This window comes from Uloborus diversus, chromosome 7 (genome assembly GCF_026930045.1).
Source record: "Uloborus diversus isolate 005 chromosome 7, Udiv.v.3.1, whole genome shotgun sequence".
NCBI lineage: Eukaryota > Metazoa > Arthropoda > Arachnida > Araneae > Uloboridae > Uloborus > Uloborus diversus.
The window spans coordinates 147,731,979-147,757,080 of NC_072737.1; the positions used below are offsets into that span (position 1 = coordinate 147,731,979).

Below are 25,102 nucleotides of genomic sequence, written 5' to 3' on the forward strand. Positions count from 1 at the left end.
AGTACTATAATACACAAAGATGATGCAAAGTTTTGATTTTACATCTTTTTCTCTGTTCTGAAATACCCAATCGGTTTACCACTGTTGTTGTTTTTTTTTTTCTGCTCCCCTCTCCACCACTACAGGAAAATCTGTACAAAATCAATTCAAATTACATATTTGACCTGTTTGACTAATCAACAATTCCAGGGGTCAGAGTTTCAATTCAAAAATTCCAGGACATAATTTTAATAAAATTCCAGGACATTATGCATATTTTTATGGACAGCTTTCGGAGCACATGTGGAACCTATAATATATAAACCATCAAAATGCATGTTTAAAGAATGAAGAATTGAATTAATATTTGTTTTATATTTTTTCATGCTATTATTTCATAAAACTAAAAATGAAGCTTTGAATTGGACAGATGAGTTTTACTGTGGGCACGATTTTTGAGGTTGTATCTAGTATATTTTAGAGAATGTCTTTCAACTAATAATGACATTAAAACTCAATAGCTCAATTTTTCAAAAAAAAAAAAAAAAAGTCAGCTTTAGTGGCACCGTGAACCTAACTCCATCCCCCCAACACCTATCCTATCACACCCACTTTTTTGTGCACCTATGTTTAGCACCCAAAACACTTGTTACACATAAAATTTCTCATAAATGCAGGGGTCGAAGTAGTCCTATATGTCCTATATTTTTTCGAAAATGTACTATATTTCCTATATTCTCGTTTTTTACCATATATATCTTTTAAAAAGAACAGTAAATAAACTTTCCGACATCGGATTTTTCGCTGAAATATAGCTGAAAGTACATGTCCAAACAAATTTCAAATTAAAAAATGAAACTGACTAAATCCTGCAACAGGCATCTTCGCTCATTGGCTACAGCAATGTGACGTCACTATAGTGGGTGGAGTTTCGAGAACTAAGTCTGAAGTTGGTTTTAGAATTTTGCATTTGGGGGGCGGGGGGGCAACAGCCGTTCTTTTCTTTATTTAAATATTCTTTTTGAAATCTTTTCTTTTTGTGGAATTTTGGGATCGTGGAATGTTAATTCCTTATGATGTTAAAACGTAGTTTGTTGTAATAAGTGGAATTATAATGGCGAAACCGCATCGCTTAACAAAACTTCGTGTGGAGTGGATGGACCAGGAGGGCATTAATGGTACAAATTTTGGTGCATGGTGCACTAAAGGAAAAGATGATTTTACCGCTTTTTGCCATTTTTGCAACTGTTCAGTGCCCATAAGCAATAGTGGATTTTCACAATTGAGGCAGCATGCTGAAAGATTCAAGCATAAAGGAAACCTCAGAAGGATCCTTCTCAAGCTCTGTTTGTTCTTAATACAAGTGGTAAAGGGTTCAGTTTAGATATAAAATCAAAGAACAGTGGAATTAGTACTTGGGTCATGAGCATGGGTGCAAGTTAGGTGATGTGTTCAAGACGAAAAATCTTGTGACTCCCCCCCCCCCCCCCCCCACACACATGCGTGCTTAAGGAAAAATTTATTAGTATAAATGTTGTAGATTTTAACCTTGGCAGTTTTAGAATCTGTTTAATATGAATTTTAAGCTTGTCTTTTCTAACAACATGGACCCAGTTAAGTTGTAATATTTAAGCATTTTGACATCGTCGTTCCAAAAAATGTAAAAACCGCCTATAATGAGGGGGAGGGGGTCTGGGGGCTCTCCCCCAGATTTTTTTTTTAATTGAAGTCCAAAAAACGCAATGGTAGGCCATTTTAGTAACGTTCAGGGAAAGGAAGGGGTCAGAGACTCTCTTACATGAAATTTTTCAAACTGATAGTCTCAAAATTACAATATTGGGCGATCTTTAAAAATATTAGAGAAAGAGTGGGGGGGGGGGGGAGCTGGCTGTTCCGAAATTGTAGCGTTGAAGATTTTGAAATTGAAGCATTAAAAAGAAATTTTACTCCATCTTTCATAACATATACATGCTTTTTGAATACATTTGAAGGGATGGAGTCCAAGAACTCTACTTCGGTAATAATTCGAAATTGAAGTTCCAAAAACGCAATTCTAGACGATGTTGGATGATGCTAAGGGTAAAAGCGCTTGGGGCTCACGGCCATTACTTTTTTGCCGATCGTAAACATTTTTATTGCAGCAAGCTTGGGACATAAGATTTTCACTTTTGCCACAAAATCAGTTCTGATCAGAAAGTGTACCCAAGATAGCACGAACAAACTAGAAAAGAAGGAAAGATGGGGGTAGGTATGGGCGATTATGGTAACTGGCACCACTCCCCCATACAGTCTTCATTTGTAAAAGAATTCTTTTATAAGATAGCAGATGGTAAAGTTAGCAATAAAAAAACAGCTCCAGTGAAGTAGATGAGACTGACGCGCTGCCTACTGCGCTACCGAGGCACCCAGTGAAGTAGGTAATTTTTTTAAACGAGAAACACTATTCAATATTCATTGAATTAAAAAAAACAATAGGGGAACTGAATCCTCCCCCCAGGGAGGGCCCCCGAATCATATCCCTCAAAATGCAGTCAAATACAGCCTAAAGAAGCGTTTTAAATATTTCAGCATCAAAAAAATTTCGGAAGAGAACCCCCGAACCCATTCCTCTAAGATCACCACAAACGCCTTAATTTGAGTTTTTAAAGCTTCAGTTTCTAAATTTTTTTTTTCAAGAAACAGTACTCCCTTTACCTACATACGTGACGTATGACCGCCTAAAAGTTTTAATACTTTAATTTCGGGAACTTGACAGAATCTTTAAACTCCCTTCCCATTTTAAGTCATCCAATGGTAGCCCAAAACAGACTTAAAACTTCAGAAAGAAAAAATTTTTCGGGCTGAGCAGCGGAATAGCCCCTTATCCTTATGTGAAGCAGGTGCACCAAAGGCAGTATAAGTTTCTTTAAGATTTATTTTTCTATTGAAAGAGCAACTCCCCTTCCCACATCCCCAAAGACAACCCAAAGTTTTAAGACTTCAATTTCGAAAATGTTTCGAGAAAGACCCCCGAGCTCCCCAACTCTTAACGCACTCAAAAATAGCCAAAATAGTATTTCAATGCTTCAGCATGGAGAAATTTTCGAAGGAGAGAGACTCCCTTCTCCCCGAACTCTTTCGCCTAAGTTCACTAAATTTGACTTATATTTACGGTTCCCCCTTTTCATCACTGAAGTTTGAAGAATTTAATTCCAAACATTTATTGAGAGAAAGCCTTCGAATTCCTCCTTTTTAAGTCTCTCAAAGATTACCTAAAGCAGAGTTCTGAATACTTCAGCTTTGAAGGGGGAGGGGGACCCCGAACCCCTTCCTCTGCCTCTATGTTCATTAAAGATTGTCTAAAGTAAAGTTGCGCTTTTAAGACTCCTTTTAAAACATGTCAAAAAATGCAGGAACAGTTGCCCATCGGTGTTTCAAACCAGCTTGAAATTTACCTCCAATTCTTTCCAGAATTTGCATGCTCATTGAAATCTTCAAAATCCCTGACAGTTCCCTTTTTATCTGGTATGTGGACACCCTTTGATGTGGCGTAAACATTTCATCCCGTTAGCAATCACTCTCAATCGGTGATTCAGATTCAACTCTAAGACAATTTAAGAGCATACATAAATTTCATTTATGCGAGTTTGCAAAAAAAAAAAAAAAACGCAAATGAGAAAAAAAACGAAAGGATGATCGAAAATAGCAAGTGAAAAATAGAAACAAAAGGCAATCAATTCGAAAAATTAGCGAGAATAGCGAGCAACTCCGGCGCGAGTCTAAAAGTCACTCCTCCAAAAGCTCGTTGAAAACAAAACAAGCCCATGGCAGAAAATCGATAGAATGTTGATGTAAATTCGTGGTTATGGAAAGGTCTAGTTATATTAAAGCATATCTTTCAAACACTCATTTTTTTTTAAAAAGTAAAAACTGAAGGACAGTCATCGAATTTCTTTCCGTCCCGACCTCCGTCTCGGAAATTTCCGTCCTGAGACGGAAGGTCTTGCACCCATGGTCATGAGTGAGGAAGAAATAAAATTATCTTTGTTCAAATTTTGTTTATAAAGTACACTGTTTTTTCAAAAATTATTCTTTCAACGACAGGAAAGTCATTTCAGATGTAAGTTATAATTTTGTTTGAGGTTTTTTTTTTTTTTTTTTAATAAAATCATTGATAAGAATAACTAAGTAATATATAATATGTATTATTTCTTTTTTCATAGCAAAATTATTCGTATAATGTGTCCTATATTTTTTGTTGAAAATGTCCTATTTGTGACAAGTCGATCACTTCTACCCCTGTAAATATTTAATAGAAGTTTATTATTTTTTTAATTATGTGCTAGCAGGGATTAAGAAACAGAAAAGTTATCCCACACAATATTATTTGTAAATAGCACAGAAATAACATATGAAAAAATAAATAAAATCCTATCATCTTGACATGTAGGAATTAAATATTACTAATTTCATTGAAATTAAAATTACTGATCCCAATTATTTAAATTTAATTTTTTTGGGAAGAAAAACTTCTTTAAAACTTATTTTAATTTTTGATTCATTTATTTATTTGAAAACATTTTAATTTTTCTGGGTAACTAGCATTTAACAAATTAATTAATCACTGCAATGTTCTGAATGTGCTAAACATCCATGTGCTGAACCTCGATGGCCCACGTGATCAGCAGAGGAGACTGGTTAATCACAGATTTGAATGAATGACTGTGCATCAATGAGAAAATACAAACACTCTCTTAACGATTCCATCCCTTTTTAAGGAAAAACTTTCTTTTTTTATTTAAAAAAATAAATAGGCTTGAAATTTCAGGAATTCCAGGACATTTTGTAAAATTCAAGAATATGAAAAACAAAAAAAACAGGAATTCCAGGACAACTCCGAGCCCTGCAATTCGTACTACTCCTGTCTTTGAGTATTCATGTTTTCTTTCTTTCTTTTTCTTTTCTTTTTTTTTTTTTTTTTTTTGAAATCCAAATTCCGCTATTGAGAAATAAGAAAGATTTTAAAATAATTTGAAAAAAGTAGAATTCCTGAAAAACTTAAATCATCCATCTTTGACTGTAAGCACCACTGTCTGTGATTAAAATAAGAAGGTATAAAGTAAAGAAAAAAAAAATGTACACTGTTTTGGGCAATTCTACTGTTACAGATGTATCACTCACTAGGTGCATTAAAGATTCCAAAGACACCAAATTCTTGATTTATTGCATGCACTTTATAAACAACATAGACTGTACTTCTGTATTATGCAATTAAATTTTGAATTGTTTACTTTGTTTTTTGACTCAGTAACTCACAAATGAGAGTTATTTTTGGTTTTCAGAAAAATTCCTGAAATTATACATTAGGGTGGATCGAAAAAAATGAAATTTCGAATCTTAATTTGGAATACCCAACAAAAGCTGTGCATGTGTAAGAACAATACACATGTAAATTATTATCAAGTTTGAACAATTCCTTGAGGGTCCTACCAAGGCTTGAATTTCTCCAAAAATTGGAAAAAAGGTCAATTTTCCAAAATTTTTATGAAAATAATAAGGTTCAAAATTTTTGTTCTAATACCATCAAAATGTTTCCTTTTAACACGCTTTTCGTGTACATTCAAAATTATTTACATTCTTTGCAATATTAGGTTCGCACACAAATTCGTGAAATTTCCAAAAACTGACTTTTTTCAAGCCTTTTTGCACATTGCAATATTTTTTCTTTGAAATTCCTTTTTTTTCAATGACTGTGCAGAATGCAGTTTTAAATGGACATGAAACTATACTTTATTATATTAACAGCTCAGCACCTACGACAAGGGGCGTAATTGCTTCAAACTGGATCAGTGGTAAATTGTCGCACCTGTCTAGCAATTTACCTATTGGTCCTGCGTAATCTCGCATAGACCAGCAGTTTCGCCATCAAGTAATGTGAACAGGTGACGCAAAGGCTGCTTGTATGCAGTTCGCAGATTAACCATGGGACAGGATGTCCAATTTTATTCTCTATGGCCGCAATTGCACCGTTCTTTTTTCTGGTATTCGTGGCCGTGCCATCACAGCCAAAAGCTAATATTCTTAAGGCTTAAAAAAAAAATTTCAGTTCAAAAATCACATTGCTGTCGCGACATGTTTTCCCGTTCCAGAAGTTGGCGTCAAATGACCCAAATAAAGAGAATTGGATTTTTCAACCATGGATTCCTCGCTTTTGGTTCTTCTATGGTATCTGTCTCAAACCATTTCTTTTTGTCATAGTTTTGTCTTTTCGACTATGTACTTTTCAAGTACTTTACAAAATGTACTTTTCAAACCCTTTCACTTCTAGTTTGCATGTTTTGAAGAGAAGCACGTACTTTGTGCCCGACACCTGTGACACTTCTGTCGCTGTCTTCGAATTTTATTCCTATCAACGACTTTAGAGCGATAATTATTTGACACAGTACCAAAATCCTGTAATGTTTCTGAAGCAATTGCTGCAGCACATCGCCCATCTGTCAGAAATGCCGTACTGGTAGCACATTCTTGATAGCGTTGGCAGAGAAAGCCTCATTTGTTCCACTTTTGAAGTGACATCAACACCAAGAAATGTTGATGGCTCTGTTGGCGGGAGTATATCTGTTGCAAATTTTTCTTCTTCTGGAATTGAAACAAAACTTTGCTGTTTCTCATCAGTGTTATTACAGCATCTCGTTACGTAAGTGAAAATCTGAAAAAATTATTGATCCTGTCATTCAACGAAATGCCTATTTTTGCCACCTGGAAAATATTCTCTTAACATTGATCACTGATGAACGAAGTACATCAGAGAACTGGCTTTGAGAAGATTTTGAAGGCCAGACAAGTGGCTTCTGTTCATGAAGAAATAAGAGAATTCTATAATTCAAGGATTAACTTTAATGCATCAGACTACTCTGATGTTATGAAAAGGCAAGAATGTGCAACAACTGCCACCCCTCTCCTATTTTAGCTGGCATATCTAATGAAAGTCTTCAACAGTATATTGAAAACACCAACGCCAATTTTGCGTTCATTTAGTTCCTATGTCACACTCAGGTGGTGGAACGCTATGCTAATATGGTGACAGAAGCTTCTTTGTTTGTGATTAGTCAATTGGCAAGAGATGGCTTCATAAAAGCAAAAATCAAATCTCAAAGTATCATGTCATCGTTTGAATCAAAAAATGATTTCAAAGAGGTTTCATGAATGGATGTGACGAACTGACTATTTTCTGTGGCTTTAACTAACTGATACTTTTCAAGTCCCTCATTTTGTGAAATATTGATGCTTATATGTCAGAGCGACTGTGTGTGAGTAAATATACATTCTTTAACCAATGCATTTCTCTCTGTTTTTTTTTTTTAGTTAATACAACTAAATCATTTTGACAGTTTACTTTTAATGTAAAATTAATAATAAATTTATGCTTAATACATGTGGCTTGGCAGATGGCAAAGGTAAAATGGAACTCGAAATGCAGCCACCTGTTTTTAGTGGATGCTGTGCTGTTAATGTAATAAAGCTAACTTCACTTCCGTTTGAAACTGCATTCTGTATTGGCGTTGTAAAGAAGAAAACTGGTCTTTAAAAGAAGAAATATTGCAATGTGCAAAAAAGCTTAAAAAAAGTCAGTTTTTGGTAAATTTCGCGTAACATAACGGTTTATGTGCGAACTTAATGGTGCAGTGACTGTAAATAATCGTGAAGATACATGAAAAGAGTGTTCAAAGGAAGCATTTTAACCGTATTAAAATAAAAATTTTAAACACTAGTATTTTCATAAAAATTTTGGAAAATTGACCTTTTTTCCTATTTTTGGAGAAATTCAAGCCTTGGTAGGACCCTTAAAGAGTTGTTCAGACTTGATAATATTTTACATGTGTGTTATGCTTACACGTGCACAGCTTTTGGCAGGTATTCCAAATTAAGATTCAAAATTTCGTTTTTTTCGATCCACCCTATTATACATGCAAGAAAATTAAATTGCAATTTATTTCAAGCAATAAGAGTATGATAACAATACATGACTTCATAAGAATTTAACAAACTAAAAGAAAGAGGGGTAAATTGTCCAGTTGAATGACAATTTGTCGTAATGAACCTCTCAGTTCTAAATTATAGAGCTTTAATTAACTTATATATTTTAAGTACAGTACAGTCTCGAAAATCCGAGTTAATTGGGGCTCATGTCATCTTGGATTACTGAAAACTCGGATTATCCGTAAAATTCTTCCAGAATGAAAATTGACACTATTCGGACGACATAGGAGGGACACGTTTTCCTTCCTTCTGCAAAGAAAAAGAAGTATTTTCTTCAAGCAAAATTTATTACTCAAATTTCAACGTAAATTTACGCTTTAATGGCATCTAAACGAATTATGATTTTAGTTTTTCACGATATCAGTGGGTATTTATGTGCGCTGTTTTCAGCAACCAAAACATGCATTTTGACTGCACCCGATACCATTTCGACAAGTTTTCTGTATCTATCAGAGTGCGTATGTACGAGATGTATCTTGCATATCACAAAAACGGTTAGTTATGAAAATTTTCCTTTTTGAAACTCATGTGGCATCGAGTTGTGCACCTACTTTCTTATTGCAATCAGATACTCCAGAAGGGATTTTAACACCTTCTTTGTCGAAAATTCAATGTCAATTTTGCGTATCAAGTTATTATCTCCAAGGCATCTTTTAATACATATCTTGTAGTAGAATATTTCGTGTCTCTTTAGGAGTTGTTGAAACAAACTTCGCAATGTCTTTTACTTATTTCCTGTTGGAAGTTACTTAGTTTTACAGAAGCAAAATTTCTATTTTCAGATATTAATGAAAATATTTTTTGCGTGACTAAAAAATTAAATTTTAAATATGAATGAAGCACCTTGGATTAAGCGGAACCTCAAACTTTCAAGACTCGGATTTTTGAGACTCTACTGTAACTGTCATCCCCTTCTGTCTAATGAAAGTAATGGAAGGACTACGAGCCTAGCTGTTTGATAAGGATATACTGTGCACATCAATCGTTTGATTGCTGAAAAATTTTCTTGTAATTATGCTATAAGTGCGGAGTAAAATGCAGACATTAAAAAATAATAGAAGCGTCTATTTTTCAATATACACATTTGCTCTAATTTTTATACAAAAGGTAATTTTTAACGAAACAAATATTTTTAAGCTCACTTACTACAAAAGAAATTTTCTACACAAATTTCATGAATTCCTTATTTACATATAGCACAAATTAAGTTGCATGGTTAAATTCCATTGATTTTTTTTTCTGTGTAAACCTCACTGCTAAACTTTCACCCACGAAAATTTTCTAAAGTAATTAATTTTTCATACTTTCTGTGGTATTTTTGGGTTGCTAGCCATTCTTTCTCTTTTTTGACAGTTAAGCTTGAAGTAAATTGTAGTCTATGCAGTGTGAAAATTATAGCAACAAACAACAGCATGATCTCACTTCTATGCATTTTGGGCTCACAATAAATATACAGCAATAGCTCTTTGTCAGACTCAAATGGTAAAGGAACTAAACATCAAAATATTTGAGACGCTTGCATATGTTCTATGAAATGTTTTCATCAAGTATTGTTTTCATGCTAAGAGTATAGAATGTACGAGAGACAAATGAATAAGAAAGGAGCAAAATTTGCTTGAAACCACTTGAACATGAGAGTTCATCCGAAACAGGCATGTTAAAACTCCGCCATTACAATATTTTTTTTTCGAACTACCTGAAAACCTCTCGCGAACCATCGGTTGGGAACCGCTGCTATAGAAAGAAAAATAATTCCTAATTTTTAACATAAAAATTATTGCATGGTGTAACGTCATCAAAAAGAAAAAAGTAGAACAAACAGACACGGTTAAATTAGAAAAAGATACAATTTTATTTAAAAATATACAGTATTTCATACCTTGAATGTAATTTTACATTGTATTTTGAACTGCTTTATCTCTTCAAAGCAATTGTATTTTATCTGTCATTTTTCACGGCATTGTATGAACCAGATGCATATGTGATATGTAAAATTTAACCTGGAGGCCACAGCATTTGTCTTCCTCCCAGAACATGTATATGCAAATGATAAACAGATTGGGAGCCATCTTTTCCATTGTTGATTACTGAAAATTAACGATGCATTAAGTCACGGAAATAAGCATGAAAGCTATTATTTACAGGGATAAGGGTTGCCAGACATCTCGGATTTCAAGGGACAGTCCCGTATTTTGAAAAATTGTCCCACATCCCGGGAAGCTTCCATATGGAACTGCTACAGTCCCATATTCTAGCAAAAAATATTTTACAAAACGAGACAATATTTTCAGGGGAAAAAAAAGTAAAACAAAAATATGAAATAAAAAGCAATACGAAAATCATGTGGCAATAAACGCAAAAATTATTTTCATTTTAATTTGGTTTTTGTTTTGGTGGTAGACCATGAGGAGCTGACTAATGTTGGAAATATATCTCTGTGCATGTGTCATCAATCCCAATGAAAGCAAATTTTATACTTTGATCGGCGAACATTTTGTAAGGTTTAATGCTTTGTTACGATTGAATTTTTTAAATTTATCAAGAAGAGACCTTCTACGCAGGGTTGGCCGGATTGGACCCAATTGGGTTGGACCCAATGGGTTTTTTTGAAAAAACCCATTTAAAAAAACCCATTATTTAGCCCACTTTTGGGTTTTTTAAATTTTTTGAGAAGTTTTTTAAAAAAGTAATTAATTTAAATACTTTTACAATTTAAACTTCTATTTTATTTGTTCTTCACCACAGACAATGGACATAAAAAATGAATTTTGAACTTTAATAGTATTTCTTAACTCTTAACGGCATTAAAAATACTTCAAAGATTTAAAAGATATATATTTAACTTTTATCTTTAACTGGTCAATAAATAACTCAAATTATCTTGACTAAGTCCTGTCACGTCTGGTTTTCTCGATATTTGTAGATTGTACAGAGGAAACTACTCAAGCTAAAAGGCTTTCATGTGAATTATTTTCTGCAACCCGACACGTCACAAATTTCGAATTAACAAGTTATATTTTTTTTTAGAAATTAACAGGTTTTACAAATGGTCGGACAGAAAACAGAATAGGATGTACAGTATTTTCATTATCTTACAAAAAAGTTTAATATTTCTTAATCTGTACACAGAAATAGAAAAACAGGCAACATAAAATTCAAAGAAATGTCTTGATTAAGCTGGAATTCAGTAAATAGGGATTTAAACTACTTGAGGTTCTACAGTATTTTTGCATAAAAAAATTAAATACAATAAAGTAAAATGCAAAAAAAAAAAGTAGTAATTAAAAACGAACAATATATTTTATCACTCAAGAAGTAATTTTGCCTTAACTGTTGGTAATCATGGAAACTAAAAATCTGAAACTTCACCATTCTTGGGTTTCGTCGTCTTTCATACTCTTCTTCAGAAAACGCTGAATTTTAACTAGTTTTCCAGCTTTTTTTACCCCAAGACAATTTTTGTGCTTTGTTCATTTACTTACGCTACAATATGCTACAAGTACCCTACATTTTCCCTAAAAAAAGACAAAAAAACCCACATTTCTTTTAAAAAACCCAGCTTTAGTTGGGGTTTTTTGGGTTTTATTTAAAAAAACCCAAAAAACCCTGGGTCCATGGGCTTTTAAAAAAAAAACCGGGTTTTTGCCAACCCTGCTTCTACGTCATTAAGCACCCCTTAAAAATACACCATATCCAGTAATTGCCATGAACCTCAAAAATATTCTTACCTCCCTTCACTCCTAGAAGCCTGTCCCATATTTACTGTTCTTAAATCTGGCAACACTAACAGGGATCCGTCATTAGCAAAACAAAAACAGTTGTCTGGAACAGGAAAAAAGCAAACCAATAATATTCACATTTGCTGCTTGTTTGGTGCTAATTTGTTCTTGTCCAGGCCAAACACATAATTGATGTTGCCTCTTTTTTTACGTCTTCAGTTGGGGAAAACCTAACTTGGCAGCATTGTAATGATGTAATTAAGATCTGTGTAGCTTTCATAATGCTGCCAGTTTAGGTTTGCCCTAACTATAGTCAATCTTTCCCTTGAATGCAGCATAATTCAGCACTTGCTTAGTATCAGTGGCGGTGTTTCAGGGGGGGGGGGGAGGCAACCGCCACCTCATTTTTTATAGTTTATTTATTTCATTCTTTAATTTAGAAACTAAAACTAAAAATTATAAAAAAAAGCAGAAGTGTCAAAATTTTCAGATCATAATTATTTGTTCAGGGTGGCGACAGGAACTGTGAAAAAAAGTTCCCTGACTTTTCCCTGATTTCCCTGATTAAGTTCACCAAATTTCCCTGATTTACGTTACCAATGATAATGGTTTCCTTTCTTTGCTTTACTTGAAATCCATTGTATGTTTGTATAAAATGCAGTATTTTAAACGTTTTAAGTTATGTAAAGTTGTTGAACTAAAGATATATTTTTAAAAGATGCTACTTTTTTTAATAAAATGGTTTAAAAAAAAAGACAATTTTTTTTTTGGGAGGGGGGGGGGATGACCTAGAAAACAGTATATTAAATTTTTATACAATGGAAAGATTATAGAAAATTAAAAAAAAAAAAAACTTTACTTCCAGAAACCACTTAGCATAAGAATTTAAGAAACTATTAAAATTACTTTTAAAAACATGTGTATTTATGATAGTTCAAAATAATTTCAATTACTTTTCAGTTCTAAGTTTTCAAACAGTATAATAATTGTTGCAAGAATAACAAGTAATAGTGAAAGAATAGAAGTAATGTAGTTATTCTTATATAACTAATTAACATATTTATGCAAAACAGATGAAACCATTTGACAACCATTCATAGGGAGCTTTTCTCTAATCAAGGACATAGGTTTTAATGAATGAATACAGCATTTTTAACAATAAAAAAATAAAGATATTTTCTTAAGTACACAAGTTAACTCTATTTCAAATGATTTCAGTATGTAAGGAGAAAAAATCTTAGATTGCTTTTGTAACAAACAACTTTGAAATGCAAGGGAAAAAGAGGAAAAAAAAAGCAATTAGTTAATTTCAAAATATATAAAAGAAGAATACAACTTGGTTATAAAATTAAGGAATCACAAAAGTCTGAAGAAAAGAAAACCTTTATAATCTGCGGTGACAACAAATAGTATAACGGCAACAAACAAAGTTTTTTTAATTGAAAGTTCAATTTTAGCAATTAAATTAAAAACGCGAAGTAATAACTCTTAAGCTTTTATAGTATTCATTCAAAAACCAAAGATTTCTTCTTGAAATCGTGATTATAGTACGCTAATTACTTTGAGACAATGGAATAAAGGCAAAGGAGCTAAGGCATAAATGAAGGCTTCCTCTTTGCCTGTATGGTTGTTTATTTTACGTAGCATTGAAAGCGTAAAAGGAAATTTCAAGTTAGGTAAAATTAACAACCTAACAGACACAAAAGCAATCTTAGGAAGTTCATCCTGTGGTTAATAAGTAAGATTCAATACTTTGACGTTGAGGAAAAAAGATGCACAAATATGCGGCAGTGTATAATCGGCAGTGTATAATCGCACCTCATTAACTTTACTTTTTTTTTGAACAGATAATTGGCGGAAAATGCGTAGGGAATTAAGAGTACTTAATTTTGTAAAGTAAAAAATAAAAAAAAAATTCTTCAAAAAAATCAATTTTCCCTGATTTTTTGTCATTTTTTCAAAATTCCCTGATATTTCCCTGACTTTTCCCTGATTAATAAAGTTCCCTGACTTTTCCCTGATTTCCCTGATCTGTCGCCACCCTGTTGTTTTACTTTGTATACCTGTTTACAAAACGTTATTTAGCACAAGCAGTAACTTTTAGTTTATAGATTCATTGTTTAGATATTAGTAAATCAATTGTCTTACTTAAACAAGTCATACTTGCTTAGTTAAATTATTACCCAGTGTTTGTGACGGCTCAAAATACTTTGGAGGTAAATAATGGAAGTCTAATTCATGTCTGAGTGTTTCTAGGAGAAAGTTATTGAATACATAACTCACCAAAACTTAAGAAAACGTAAGTTAAGCTGTTAGATTTACATCAATTATCACTCATGTACTTTCAAAATCAGCAGCAGCAATATTTTTTTTTTTTACTGCCGCTAAAAATCCTATAGCTTTTAGCTGTCTTTTTTTTTGTTCCCCCCCTCCACTTTTCGGTCCCAAATGATGCCTCTGCTTAGTATCATTAGATAAGTGGTACATAACAGGAGCGCTTTTTGGAATTCATTTTGGGAGCTGCCTAAGACTAATATTATGAGAACTCTCCAAATTTAAGCTTGAAAAAATATTTATTAGTTTTAAATTTATTTTGGGAAGGGTCAGAGTCCTTTCGGCAGCCCCCTCAAATATGCTCCGAAAAACAATGCTAGCAGTAGACATTTATATGCTTTTTTTTTTTAATTTCACTTCAGCAAAGTATGCAAATTAAAGGATGCTTTTATGTCAGATTTGAGATATTAAATATTTTTTTAAGTTTTAGGTAAAACACTTACCAACTCTATAACCATTAGACAAATCTTCTCTTTCAGCAACCTTTCTAGCAACTTGCAATAAATGACCTAAAAGCTGTAAAAAAAAAAAAAAAAGAAACAAGAGAGAGAAGATAAATTATGAATTTTAAGTCTACATATAATTTTAAATTTATGAAAACAAACATCAACTTTTTAAAGAGATAATACACTTGCTCATTTTGATTGCATCATGAAACCAGTGGCGCATACAAGGGGAGGATCATGGAAGGGGGGTCTTGACCCCCACCCCCACCCCTCTAATCCAGCGGCAATTGTATCCGTCTGTATTCAGTAGTCTTTTCAATTCATTCATTATATTTGAAAGTAAATATTTGAACTACTACCCCTTTTCATTACTTATGAAATTAATTTGTAGCGTTTTTACAGTATTGGGTGTCTTATTCCTGGCCAACTTGGTGCTTTTTATTAACACACAAGCAGTTTCAGAAATTTTTCGTACACAAAACCATAGATTCGTTCAAGGGGGGGGGGGTATTCTTCAGCATGACCCCCCTAAAATGGTAGTCTGTATATGCCCCTGGATGTAACAGATACAAAGAAAGAGGCAAAATGAGACACTTGCCTAACTTAACTAACCCATTGAGGCAAGATGGCCCCCCTTAGTTTGGAGCTGCCATTTTTATTTTTATTTCCAGTCAACTAACACAGTGGTCTCAATCTCTCAATAGTGGTCAGAAAACAAATTAAATGATTTTTGGCCTCAAGCAAAGCAGTGTGCCACAAAGGGTTAGTATATTGTTTATAGTCAGATAAATTGAGTGAAACCTTCACTATACTCAGTGGCGTAACTACACTTTCTGCGGACCTTTTTTATAGGAAATAGTTGACACATTAAAGAATCAAAAGTATTTTGATAAGATTTTAATAAAAAAGAAAATAAACATATTATTTTTTTTTCCTTCTTTTTTTTCTTGCAGAAGAAAAAAAAGTAATTCAGAGCCTCAACAAAACACATTCCAAAAGTTAAGTCAAAATTCGCAATTTTAAGCATATTTTAGTAACACTTATAGAAAAGATGCGTGGAGCTTCCTCCAAATTTTACGACGAAATGTATAAAAGTCTTTGAGGGTTACAATAGATTCACTGACTGATACTTCTACTGTTTACTGGAACTAGTTTCAAATTTATTAATTTTTTGAAACCCCTCTCCCCCTCCCACCTTTTTTGAAAAAAAAAATACATTTTTGCCCTTATTTTCAATTTTTCAAGGCCAAATAGAGCCGGCTAAATATTAAACAAATCTAACGAAATATTTTGAGTGTGATAACAGAGCCATATAGCAACTTTTCCACACTATCCAAAAACAGATTTCCAAAAAAAGTTTTTTCGGCCCATCCTAAAATATATATACTTCTCAGTTTATTCACCCAAACATCCCTCATGCTTCCTTTTTTTTTTTTTAGATATGACTAACCTAGATTGTGATTTTGAAATCCTTAAGTTCATTCATTGAAAAGAAAGGTTCTTTGGTTCACAATATGTTCCTTTCATAATTTCATCGAGTCTTTCAATAAAAAATATTATAAATTGTGTAATCAGGGCTGGATTTGGAAGTGTGGAGGCCCCGGGGCAACGAAGGAGTGGAGGCCCCTAATCAGGGTTCGAAAAGATCATATTTTCGAAAATATCCGATACTTTGATATATATATGTATATATCCGATATTTTCGACCCGTGAAAGTTGGGATATTTTGTAAAAATTTTATTGTGGGGGTCCCTTTGTTGTGGAGGCCCCGGGGCAGTAGCCCCGCCTGCCCTCCCCTAAATCCGGCGCTGTGTGTAATACATATGCATGTATCAGTTTTACCAATTATTTCATATTTAGATTTTTAAAAAGAAATGTCCTATTCACTTTTTGCACTTTTTTGTAAAATACTCAGTTTTGGAGTATTTACTTGGGCTTTGGGTAAATACCCAAAAAATATTTACCTACCCGCTGGGTATTTACCCGATCCACATCACTGTAATCATTCACAAATCTTATCAGTCAGAAATGGGGGACCATATACTTCATTCAAATATAAGGGGGATGTTTATTCATTATAAGAAACTATTTAAAGGTTTTACTAAGATAATTTTAGAGGAAAACTAATAGAATAAATGCCAAATTTAGCTAGATTGCAACAAATTAATCTTTAAAAAAAATCCTATTTACAGAATTTGTAACAATATTTTTTTAATGCTTTGAGTTACTCTTTTCATGCAGTATATAGAGTAATGATGTATAAAACATAAAATAATAAATTCATTATTAAGTTATAATGCACTACTAAACAACTAATTTTTTAAAAGGTGACAAGTTAAAGATGGGGAAAAAAACATTACCTCAGTATCTTCATCTTGAGCATCACTCAAGGAAGGAATAACTTTTCTAGGTATCACCAAAAAATGTACTGGAGCCTGAGGTGCTACATCTCTGAATGCCATGCACTAAGAAGAAAGAAATGGAAAAAAAGATTATGCTATAAAGTAATAATTGGTAATTCAACAAGCAATAAACACAATCCATAAAGAAATAAATATTTTGTTGGTTTTTAATATAAAATTTTAAAATAATTTAAGTATGTTCGAGAAAAAGATTCAGAGGGACCAAGAGAATGACTTTCTGGCAATTTAAAAATTTTCTTAGGAAAAAAAATGAGTTATCTTTTTAATATGAAAGGATATACATTGAAACATGGTTAAAAATTTAAAAGAACTTTCTGGTCCAAGCAATTATTTTATTATTCCGAGCATGATATTGGTAGGTTTTGGGAGAATCACTCATACTCATAAAAGGCAAACTAATAAGACCACTCGTTTGAAAGCAGAAAAAAAAAAAAAAAGGGTGTAGACTAAAATAAACTAAAAAAAAATAAAAATAATAAGGAAAAGATAGAATGCAGCAGTTAAAAAATTTGCATAGTTATGGGCTATTCCACGGAAAATGGCCATTTTGTCCTGCATGTGACACCTTATGTATTTTAATAAAAATTAGCAGTACAAAAAGGAGATGTAAAACAATTTGTTACTTCAGATGACACAAACATATTTGATTTTTTAACCGATTCATGTATTTGCACGTAATGTCACGTTTGGTTGAAACACCCTCAAGACGGACTTGCATGTAGAAAACTGCCAGACAAAAACTACTTCGAAAAAGACCATGCCATTAAATTAATTCTCACTTTCCCTCTGATCTCAAGGGGGGAAAGGCGATGCTTTATCTTCCCCTTCTACATGCTCTGTTAAATCCAAAAGGACACTTGTAAACCCTTTCATTTGTACCTTCCTATTGTAGTTGTAATGAACACTGCGGTGGAGACTTCATAACTAACATTTCATTTTAGATTATGTTATTAAGTTGTTAGGAGCTTTGACAAAGTCACATTTGAATGCAATATGAAATCATTGATGGAATTTATATCATCAAATCAACTAAGACCATCAGACATTAAAATCAAACGTAATAAATCAGTAGATATGTAAAAGTACAGAGCCGTGTCCAAGGGGAGGGTTTTAGGGGTTAAACCCCTCCCATTGGTGAAAAATAATAAACCAAATGAAGAAAAGTGCAAATTTGGCTTAAAATTAACTTGATGTTAAAGTTCGTGCACGGCATTTTTTTTTTTTAACCATCCCCTTTTAAGTTTCCTAGAAATTTAGAAATGCCTTCTCTTTATCGACTAAAATCATATTTTGGAAAAAGAGAGATATCTTTTTTCAGAGAGTAAACTATTGAATCCATAGACTAATAATAAGAGTAGACCGAGCTATGGCAACCCTTTTGCTGCTCATAAACCAAACCATGTGACTGGTGGATATCCTAGCAACAGCGGGCGTTAATCGTAGCAGACGATCAACGCCAGCGCGAAATAAAATAAATAGAATTGATGGAACACGGAAGAATGATCTTTTATGGAGTCCGATTTGTAAATTTGTTATTCTAAGTTGTAAATATTTTGTTAATATAGTGAGTTTTTCGTTTGGATAGTATTGTGCATTTTCTTTAGTCAATTTCAATAACTCTCTAAGCAATAAAAGATGCAAGCGACCAAGAGGAATCAGCAAACAGTAAGATTTTTACCTACAGTTTCAATTTAAGATACCGATTAGTACATTTTTGCGTTAACGCAAAACGTTTACGGCATTTCGTTCACGCCAACGCTGACAGCTCCAAATGAAATAAAAGTTACCGAAAACTGATCAAAAACTATTACTAATGTCAAAATAATGCATAACTAAAAGAAAAACAGTTCAATCTCTGCACCTGGAAGTTTTTTTTAATGAAAACACATTGTCTTAAAATACATGTCGAGTGCCAAACTATAGATAATGCTGCCATCTAGCAACCATGCTGCCAAAGTCTTTGCCAAGCCCTTCCACTAGTCACATGATACATCTATGAACCAATTTTCTTTATCAGCAAGAATGAGAAAGCTCGGTCTACTCTTATTATTAGTCTATGATTGAATCACATTAAAATTGCCAATAATGGGAAAATGACATTAAATTGGAGTAAAAGGAAGTCATGTGATGCACACATCAGCTCGTTTGTAAAAGGAAGTAAAAAGAACTATTTATTGGATTTTTTCAAATTGTAGCCTATGTCACTCAGTAAGAAAGCACTTTTCATATAGTGAAGGAATTTTTCAAATAGGTGCAGTGGTTCCAGAGATTACCTGGAACATATAAACACACAAAAATCTGCCATCTCTCTTTATAATATTAGTATAGGTTAAAGCAAAAAAAGACAAAGTTTTCTACAAATCTAAATAGCACCGTTTCTCGAAGATACTTTATCATTTATAGTTCAGCTGCAACGGTGTCAGTGTGACGCTCCAAAATCTCCATATTGTTTGTTAAATTAGTAGTTCTATACTTTATTGTATGTTCTATGCAGGAGTTGTATGTTTAATCAAAACAAACACCGAATATTTGTTGCATTTACAATTCCGTTCTTGCAGCAATCATAATTTACAATTATTATTTAAGTGCATATATATTTTTTGAACCCTTGTAGCTCAGTGGTAGACTTCCATGCCACAGGTCCGGGTTCTATCCCTGTGCCGTGTTGACTTAGCCGTTCATCCCTTTGGTGGGCTGATAAAATGAGTACCAAGCGCGCTTGGGAACTAAACCCTGGAGGTTACGCGTTATGATGACCACCTAACCGGAACATCTGCCTAGCACCCCAGAGCCCTAGGTCAGGAAGACTGATATGAGCACAGTAGGCCTTAGTCCCCATGGGCTAATGTGCCACTGGGTTTGGTTTGGTATATATCTTTTAACTCTACAAATTTTATCCCGGTTAAATGGGGGCCGATAAACGACGTTCCACCGAAAAAATACAATAACAGATATGGTAATATTACTTAAAGCGAAATCTTCTAGGAATTTGACTCCCCGTTTTGTCCCTCATTGTGACCATCAAACAGAAATGAATAATTTTTGGCACACCGTTGTGTTTTCCTGAAAATGCAGAAATGAATGAAAAATTATTGAAACCAAAAACCCCTCCCTTTATGAAATCCTGGACACGGGCCTGGAAAGAAGTAATTAACGTTAATGGGAAAAAGTTCTTGAAATAAGTTTAATAACAATCATCATATAAAAGCCAAATTTGTAATTGAATGACGCTCTAGCGTCACCAAGAATAGAAGTCATGCCATAGAATGCGAGATGGTGTTACTTTGTTCTTGGAGCACTTTAAATTCAGTCATTAGTCAGGCAGAAAATGTTATGGATCTGGGTATCTTAATAAATAAAAACTTCATTTTAGTCAACAGTGCAGCATTGCAAGTAACAAGGCCAATAAGATGCTTGGGTTTATCAATAGATCTATTTCAAACAAATATAAGAAGGTTCTTCTGACTTTATATAGAAGTTTAGTAAGACCTCATTTCGAGTATGCTGTTCAGTTTTTGTTCGCCTTATCTGAAGAAAGATATTTCTGTATAGGAAAGAGTTCAAAGAAGGGTAACTAGACTAGTAAGGGGACTTTCAGATTTAGATTATGATACCAGACTTAATAGTATAGCATGGAACAAAGAAGAGTCAGAGGGGACATGATTCAGTTATTTAACTTAATCAAAATGAAAGATGTTAATGGATTAAATTTTTGCACGGAAAGCAGGACAAAGGGTTATTGTTTTAAGCTATTTAAATATTACGCTAACTTGGAAATCAGGAAAAACTACTGCTTTAGTAGGGTGTTTGGCACTTGGAACAGTTTACCGGAAGAGGCGGTAATGAGCAGGGGGCTGGATAGCTTTAAGAGGGCCATTGATATCTACTGAGGACTAGTAAACTGACTAGGACTGGCCTAGCTGGGCCCAGAGCCTGTTGCTAGTTGTCGTATTTATATTGTAAAATGCTTGTTACATGACTAGATTTCAGTTTTGTAGCTTGAGAAATGTTACTATTACAGACATATAGAAGACAAAAAATCATGCTTTTGAGTTAGGGATTAATTCAAATATCTGCAGTTTTGAGTTGAGATATTTTTTCTAGATAAAGTTGACGTTGGACACTGAATCCATACACTCATGTCTGTTGAATTGATAAAGATCTCTTGTAGCTTAAAACACAAGCATGTGCAATAAATTATAATATTCAATTTTCATTGATGTTGTTTTCTTAACAGATCATTTCCACTTCAAAGGTTGTTATTAGTTTTATTCTTTATTGATGTTCTTGTTAAAGCATACTTATTTTTAGTTCTTTCAACATTAATAGGTACTCTACCTCTTCTAAAAATGAATGATTAACAATAAGTAAAAAACTTACTTTATTATCTTCATACAATATATCAGCTGGTATTGTTTTATCCAGTATCTTTGAAAATATTGTAGGTTTTAATGCATTTTTCACTGCTGTTCGAGCTTTGTCTACTTCACTTTCACCATTACAACTTGACATCTGAAACTGATGTTTTGAAAATGTGAACAATGATTTAATTCATAAAACATTATTAAACTTGTCATATATCTAAAATTTTCTGCACATCCTTCAAAGAAATTTATAATATAATTTTAATGTTTTAGTCAATCGGCAACAGTGCTTCTCAAACTGCTGTGTAGCTAAGTATAGATCTGTACAAAATATATGCCATTTCTCAGAAAAAAATTTAATATTTACAGTATAACTTTGCAATGAAACATTCCTTATATATTCTCGCTCACCTATCATTATAAAATTGAACAAAAATTTATAAAAAAGTCTGAGTTTAAAATATGTAAAGTTCCTAAGAATAATCATGCTTGTATTCTCATGTATGCATACTTTAATTTATGTATTTGCAAAGTAAAATGTTTTACCACTTCATACCATTGATTAATCTAATTTTATACATAATACAAATGTTGATCTAAAAATTTTTCAGCACAGCTCTCCAAACCTATTAAATATTTTATTATATTATAGTCAGTAGTGTAGTCAAGGAGAGGGTCCATGAGGTTAGGACCCTACCTGAAATGAGCAAAAAGAAATTCAAAATTAAAAATGTTAATTTTTTTACACATAATTGTTGGACTCGTATGATAAAAGAAAACTTGAGTTTTTAAATATTTCCTACTCCGGGTATAAAATAAGGAATATTAAATTACAAAGCATACCCCCCCCCCCCCTCCTTTCAACACTTTTCATTTAAAAAAAGAACACATATTACTTCACAAAAAAAATCCTGTCACGGCAAAATACCGTTCTGGCACCGACAGTGCCAGAAAAGAAGTAACTTCAAAGCCAAAGTATGGTCGGAATTCTTTTGTTGAAAGTAGCTTCATCTAAAAACGCTGTAAAAATCAGAACTATTAGTTTGATAGATGATCTTCAGCAAAATGAGATTTGAGGACATCTGTTATTGGGTTGGGTTTCTCTCAGAGCCGGCCTTAAGCCGATTAGAGCAAAAGAGTCTAATCGGGCCCCGCGCTAGCTAGGGCCCCGGGCTAAAATATTTTTTTCCTTTAGATAAACGAGAAAAAAATGTATGAAAAAATAAGTTCAAATTTAATATTTAACTGACGCCTAATCTGGCAGAGTGGAGCTGCTTTTAGTTCAATAATTAATGGGGCAAAGGAGGTTGTTACCCAGCCATACTGGAATAAAACTGAACGAAAAAGCAGACATGCTCGCTAAAGAAGCAGTGACTAATGACAATATTCCGAGCATACAATGCACAACATGGAAAGACAGCCAATACAAAATTAAAACAGACCGTCAAAATAAAAGAGAAAACAAATGGAAAGAAAGCAAATATTATGATAAGTTCAAGCAAAGAAAACTACCCTCAAAAAATTATATCAAATGTAGAAATAGAAGAGAGAAAGTTCTCATAAATAGACTGGTAACGAACTGCTATCTCGTGAACCACAAACTACATCGCATGAAAATCGAAACATCTCCCATGTGCGCAAGTTGTAAGGTCCCTAACGCTTTTAGCTGATTTTAAATTCACTAAAAGTACAGGAGTTATATTCTAAAACTACTTGTGGCAAATAAATTTCCGGAAAAAAAAGGTAAACTATCAGTTCACATAATTGGACCTGAGATCAATGGCCATACCGACTATACCTTATCCCTATAACCGGTCAGGAAAAAAGGGAACTATGTAAAAGGTAATGGGGCTGGGACTTCAAAGAACAAATTTACAGTACGGTGAGTAATAAAATACAGGCCTCATCTCAGGTGCTAACTATCGCATGAGCAAAATGTCCTGAAGCATTTAAATTTTGTGGGCCCCAAAGCTGTTTTTTAAATTCAGTGTATATATTTGTTTTATTTATTTTTGGTGGAAGAAGTGCAAAGATTCAACAACGATGAAATTTTCTGTTATATACAATTTACAACAATGTACTGCATAATCTTGGATTCCACTTGCTCCAAATACCACCAGTGCTCTTATTATTATGCAATTGAGAAAGAAAAGTCTCAACATTTAGCCTGAAACTTGGTTTTTAAAACTTCAATGTCAAAAAATTGTCAAGGAACGTCTCCAAACTCTACTCTTTCATCTAACGTGATCGTTAGCAATTCTCCAAAGATTGCCTCAACCTATGCCTTAAAGTTTTCAATTTCAAAACATTCCCAAGGGATATCCTAACGAGGAAGATTCCTCTCTCCAAACGCAGCCTCAAGTTGCAATTTTAAAGCTCTAACTTCGATAAATTTCAAGGAAAGCGGCCCCGAATCTTTTATCCCATTCCCTACGATTCCAATTGATAGCTTGAAATTTAGCTTTAAGACAATTCTACGGAACAGCTCTCCAAAACTTTCCTGAAAATAGACAAATTGACGTGAGTTTCGAAAAGTCAGTTCCCCTTTTCCACTATCGTTATCAAAATACCCTAAAACTGCGTTTTCACTTCAATATTGAAAATATTCCGGAGGATCACCGATCCCCTAACGTTGTCAAAGTTAGCTTAAAATTGACTTCAGTTTTGAACTAATTCCTCTCACCCGCAGTAGATAATTTCTATTCTCTTTCCCTTAATTTGCTCTTTGCCTAAATTTTTTATTTTGGGGTCAGTTTTCAAAATTCTTCTGGGAGTGGAATTTGAACCCCTCTCCCTTCTCGAACTTCTTTTGACTAAAACTGAGTTTTTAAGACTTCAATTTATAAACTTTTCCAGGGAAGGTCGCCCGTTTCCCCACCTCTTTCCTATTGCTGACGTCACCAAAAAAGACAGAGTTTAGAATTTCATTTTAAAGTTTCAGCATTTGGTACATAACTTTTCTGTTAAAGCACTAAATTGCGCATCAAGAATTTCTCAGTGTTAAACTTGTCTAACTTTTTTAAAAGTTCGCTCTCATTCTTGTTTTTGTGTCTCAAATTAAAGGCAATTATTCATAAAGGGCCCCGCCAAGATTCTCCAACCGGGCCCCGCTTTCGTTAAGGCCGGCTCTGGTTTCTCTCTCTCTTTTTTAAACTTTATATATGCAATTATACGAATAAAATATTAAGCAGTATCGATATATTTATATATTGGGATTGGACCAGGACCGAAATTCAATCCAGGTTACGCTATATGGTTGTAGTTAATATGATGAAAAGAAAAAGATAAGAATTTAAATTTTTGTCTTGAAATCTACTGTTATATGTTGCACGATAGGTTTAGGCAAGAAACGAAGAAAACAGAGGGAATGATATAGCTATTTTTAAAGAATTAAGACACCTATTTTAAACTTAAAAAACATTATCTACCTCATCGATATAACTATTCTCGCAACATTTATACATTTGAAAACAAAAGAAGAAAATTAAAATATTAAAAATATGTACTCCTCGAATTTTGAAAAGTGACGGTAAAAATGTCCGAACTGTTTGATACGGAATACGATACATTTTTTAAGGTCTTGTTTTAAACACTACATGTTCACCGGATGTTTAGAATTTTCAGACCGGAAACGGCAAATTCGCCACATTAAAGTCACAGTCATAGACACAAGAGTTGAGTTGATATTTCTATTCTATTCTATTCAAGAGTCACAACTGACTACAACTGTATTTATGTCGAGGACTGCATACTAAGTGCCTTGCCTCCATTATTTTATATACTGATAGATGGCAGCACCATCACCGGATCGAACAGTT

General features: G+C 33.4%; 1 protein-coding gene across 4 annotated transcripts; it reads right to left on the bottom strand.

Moving 5' to 3' along the window:
- Positions 1-187: 187 nt before the first annotated feature.
- Positions 188-24,942, bottom strand: LOC129225613 (adenosine 5'-monophosphoramidase HINT2-like). 4 transcript variants are annotated; one of them, XR_008580742.1, is made up of 6 exons: positions 24,713-24,942; positions 21,301-21,438; positions 16,858-16,962; positions 14,495-14,567; positions 9,878-10,085; positions 188-289 (listed from the first exon to the last, which is right to left on the bottom strand). XR_008580742.1 is itself a non-coding variant. In XM_054860080.1 (5 exons), the coding sequence occupies exons 1-5, from the start codon at positions 24,851-24,853 to the stop codon at positions 9,994-9,996; spliced, it is 471 nt and encodes a 156-aa protein (XP_054716055.1). In that variant the 5' UTR covers positions 24,854-24,942; the 3' UTR covers positions 9,843-9,993. The 4 variants fall into 4 exon arrangements, 3 of the variants coding, with proteins under 3 accessions (XP_054716055.1, XP_054716054.1, XP_054716056.1); XM_054860080.1 differs by lacking the exon at positions 188-289 and having other exon boundaries at positions 9,843-10,085; positions 24,791-24,942; XM_054860079.1 differs by lacking the exon at positions 188-289 and having other exon boundaries at positions 9,843-10,085.
- Positions 24,943-25,102: the final 160 nt, after the last annotated feature.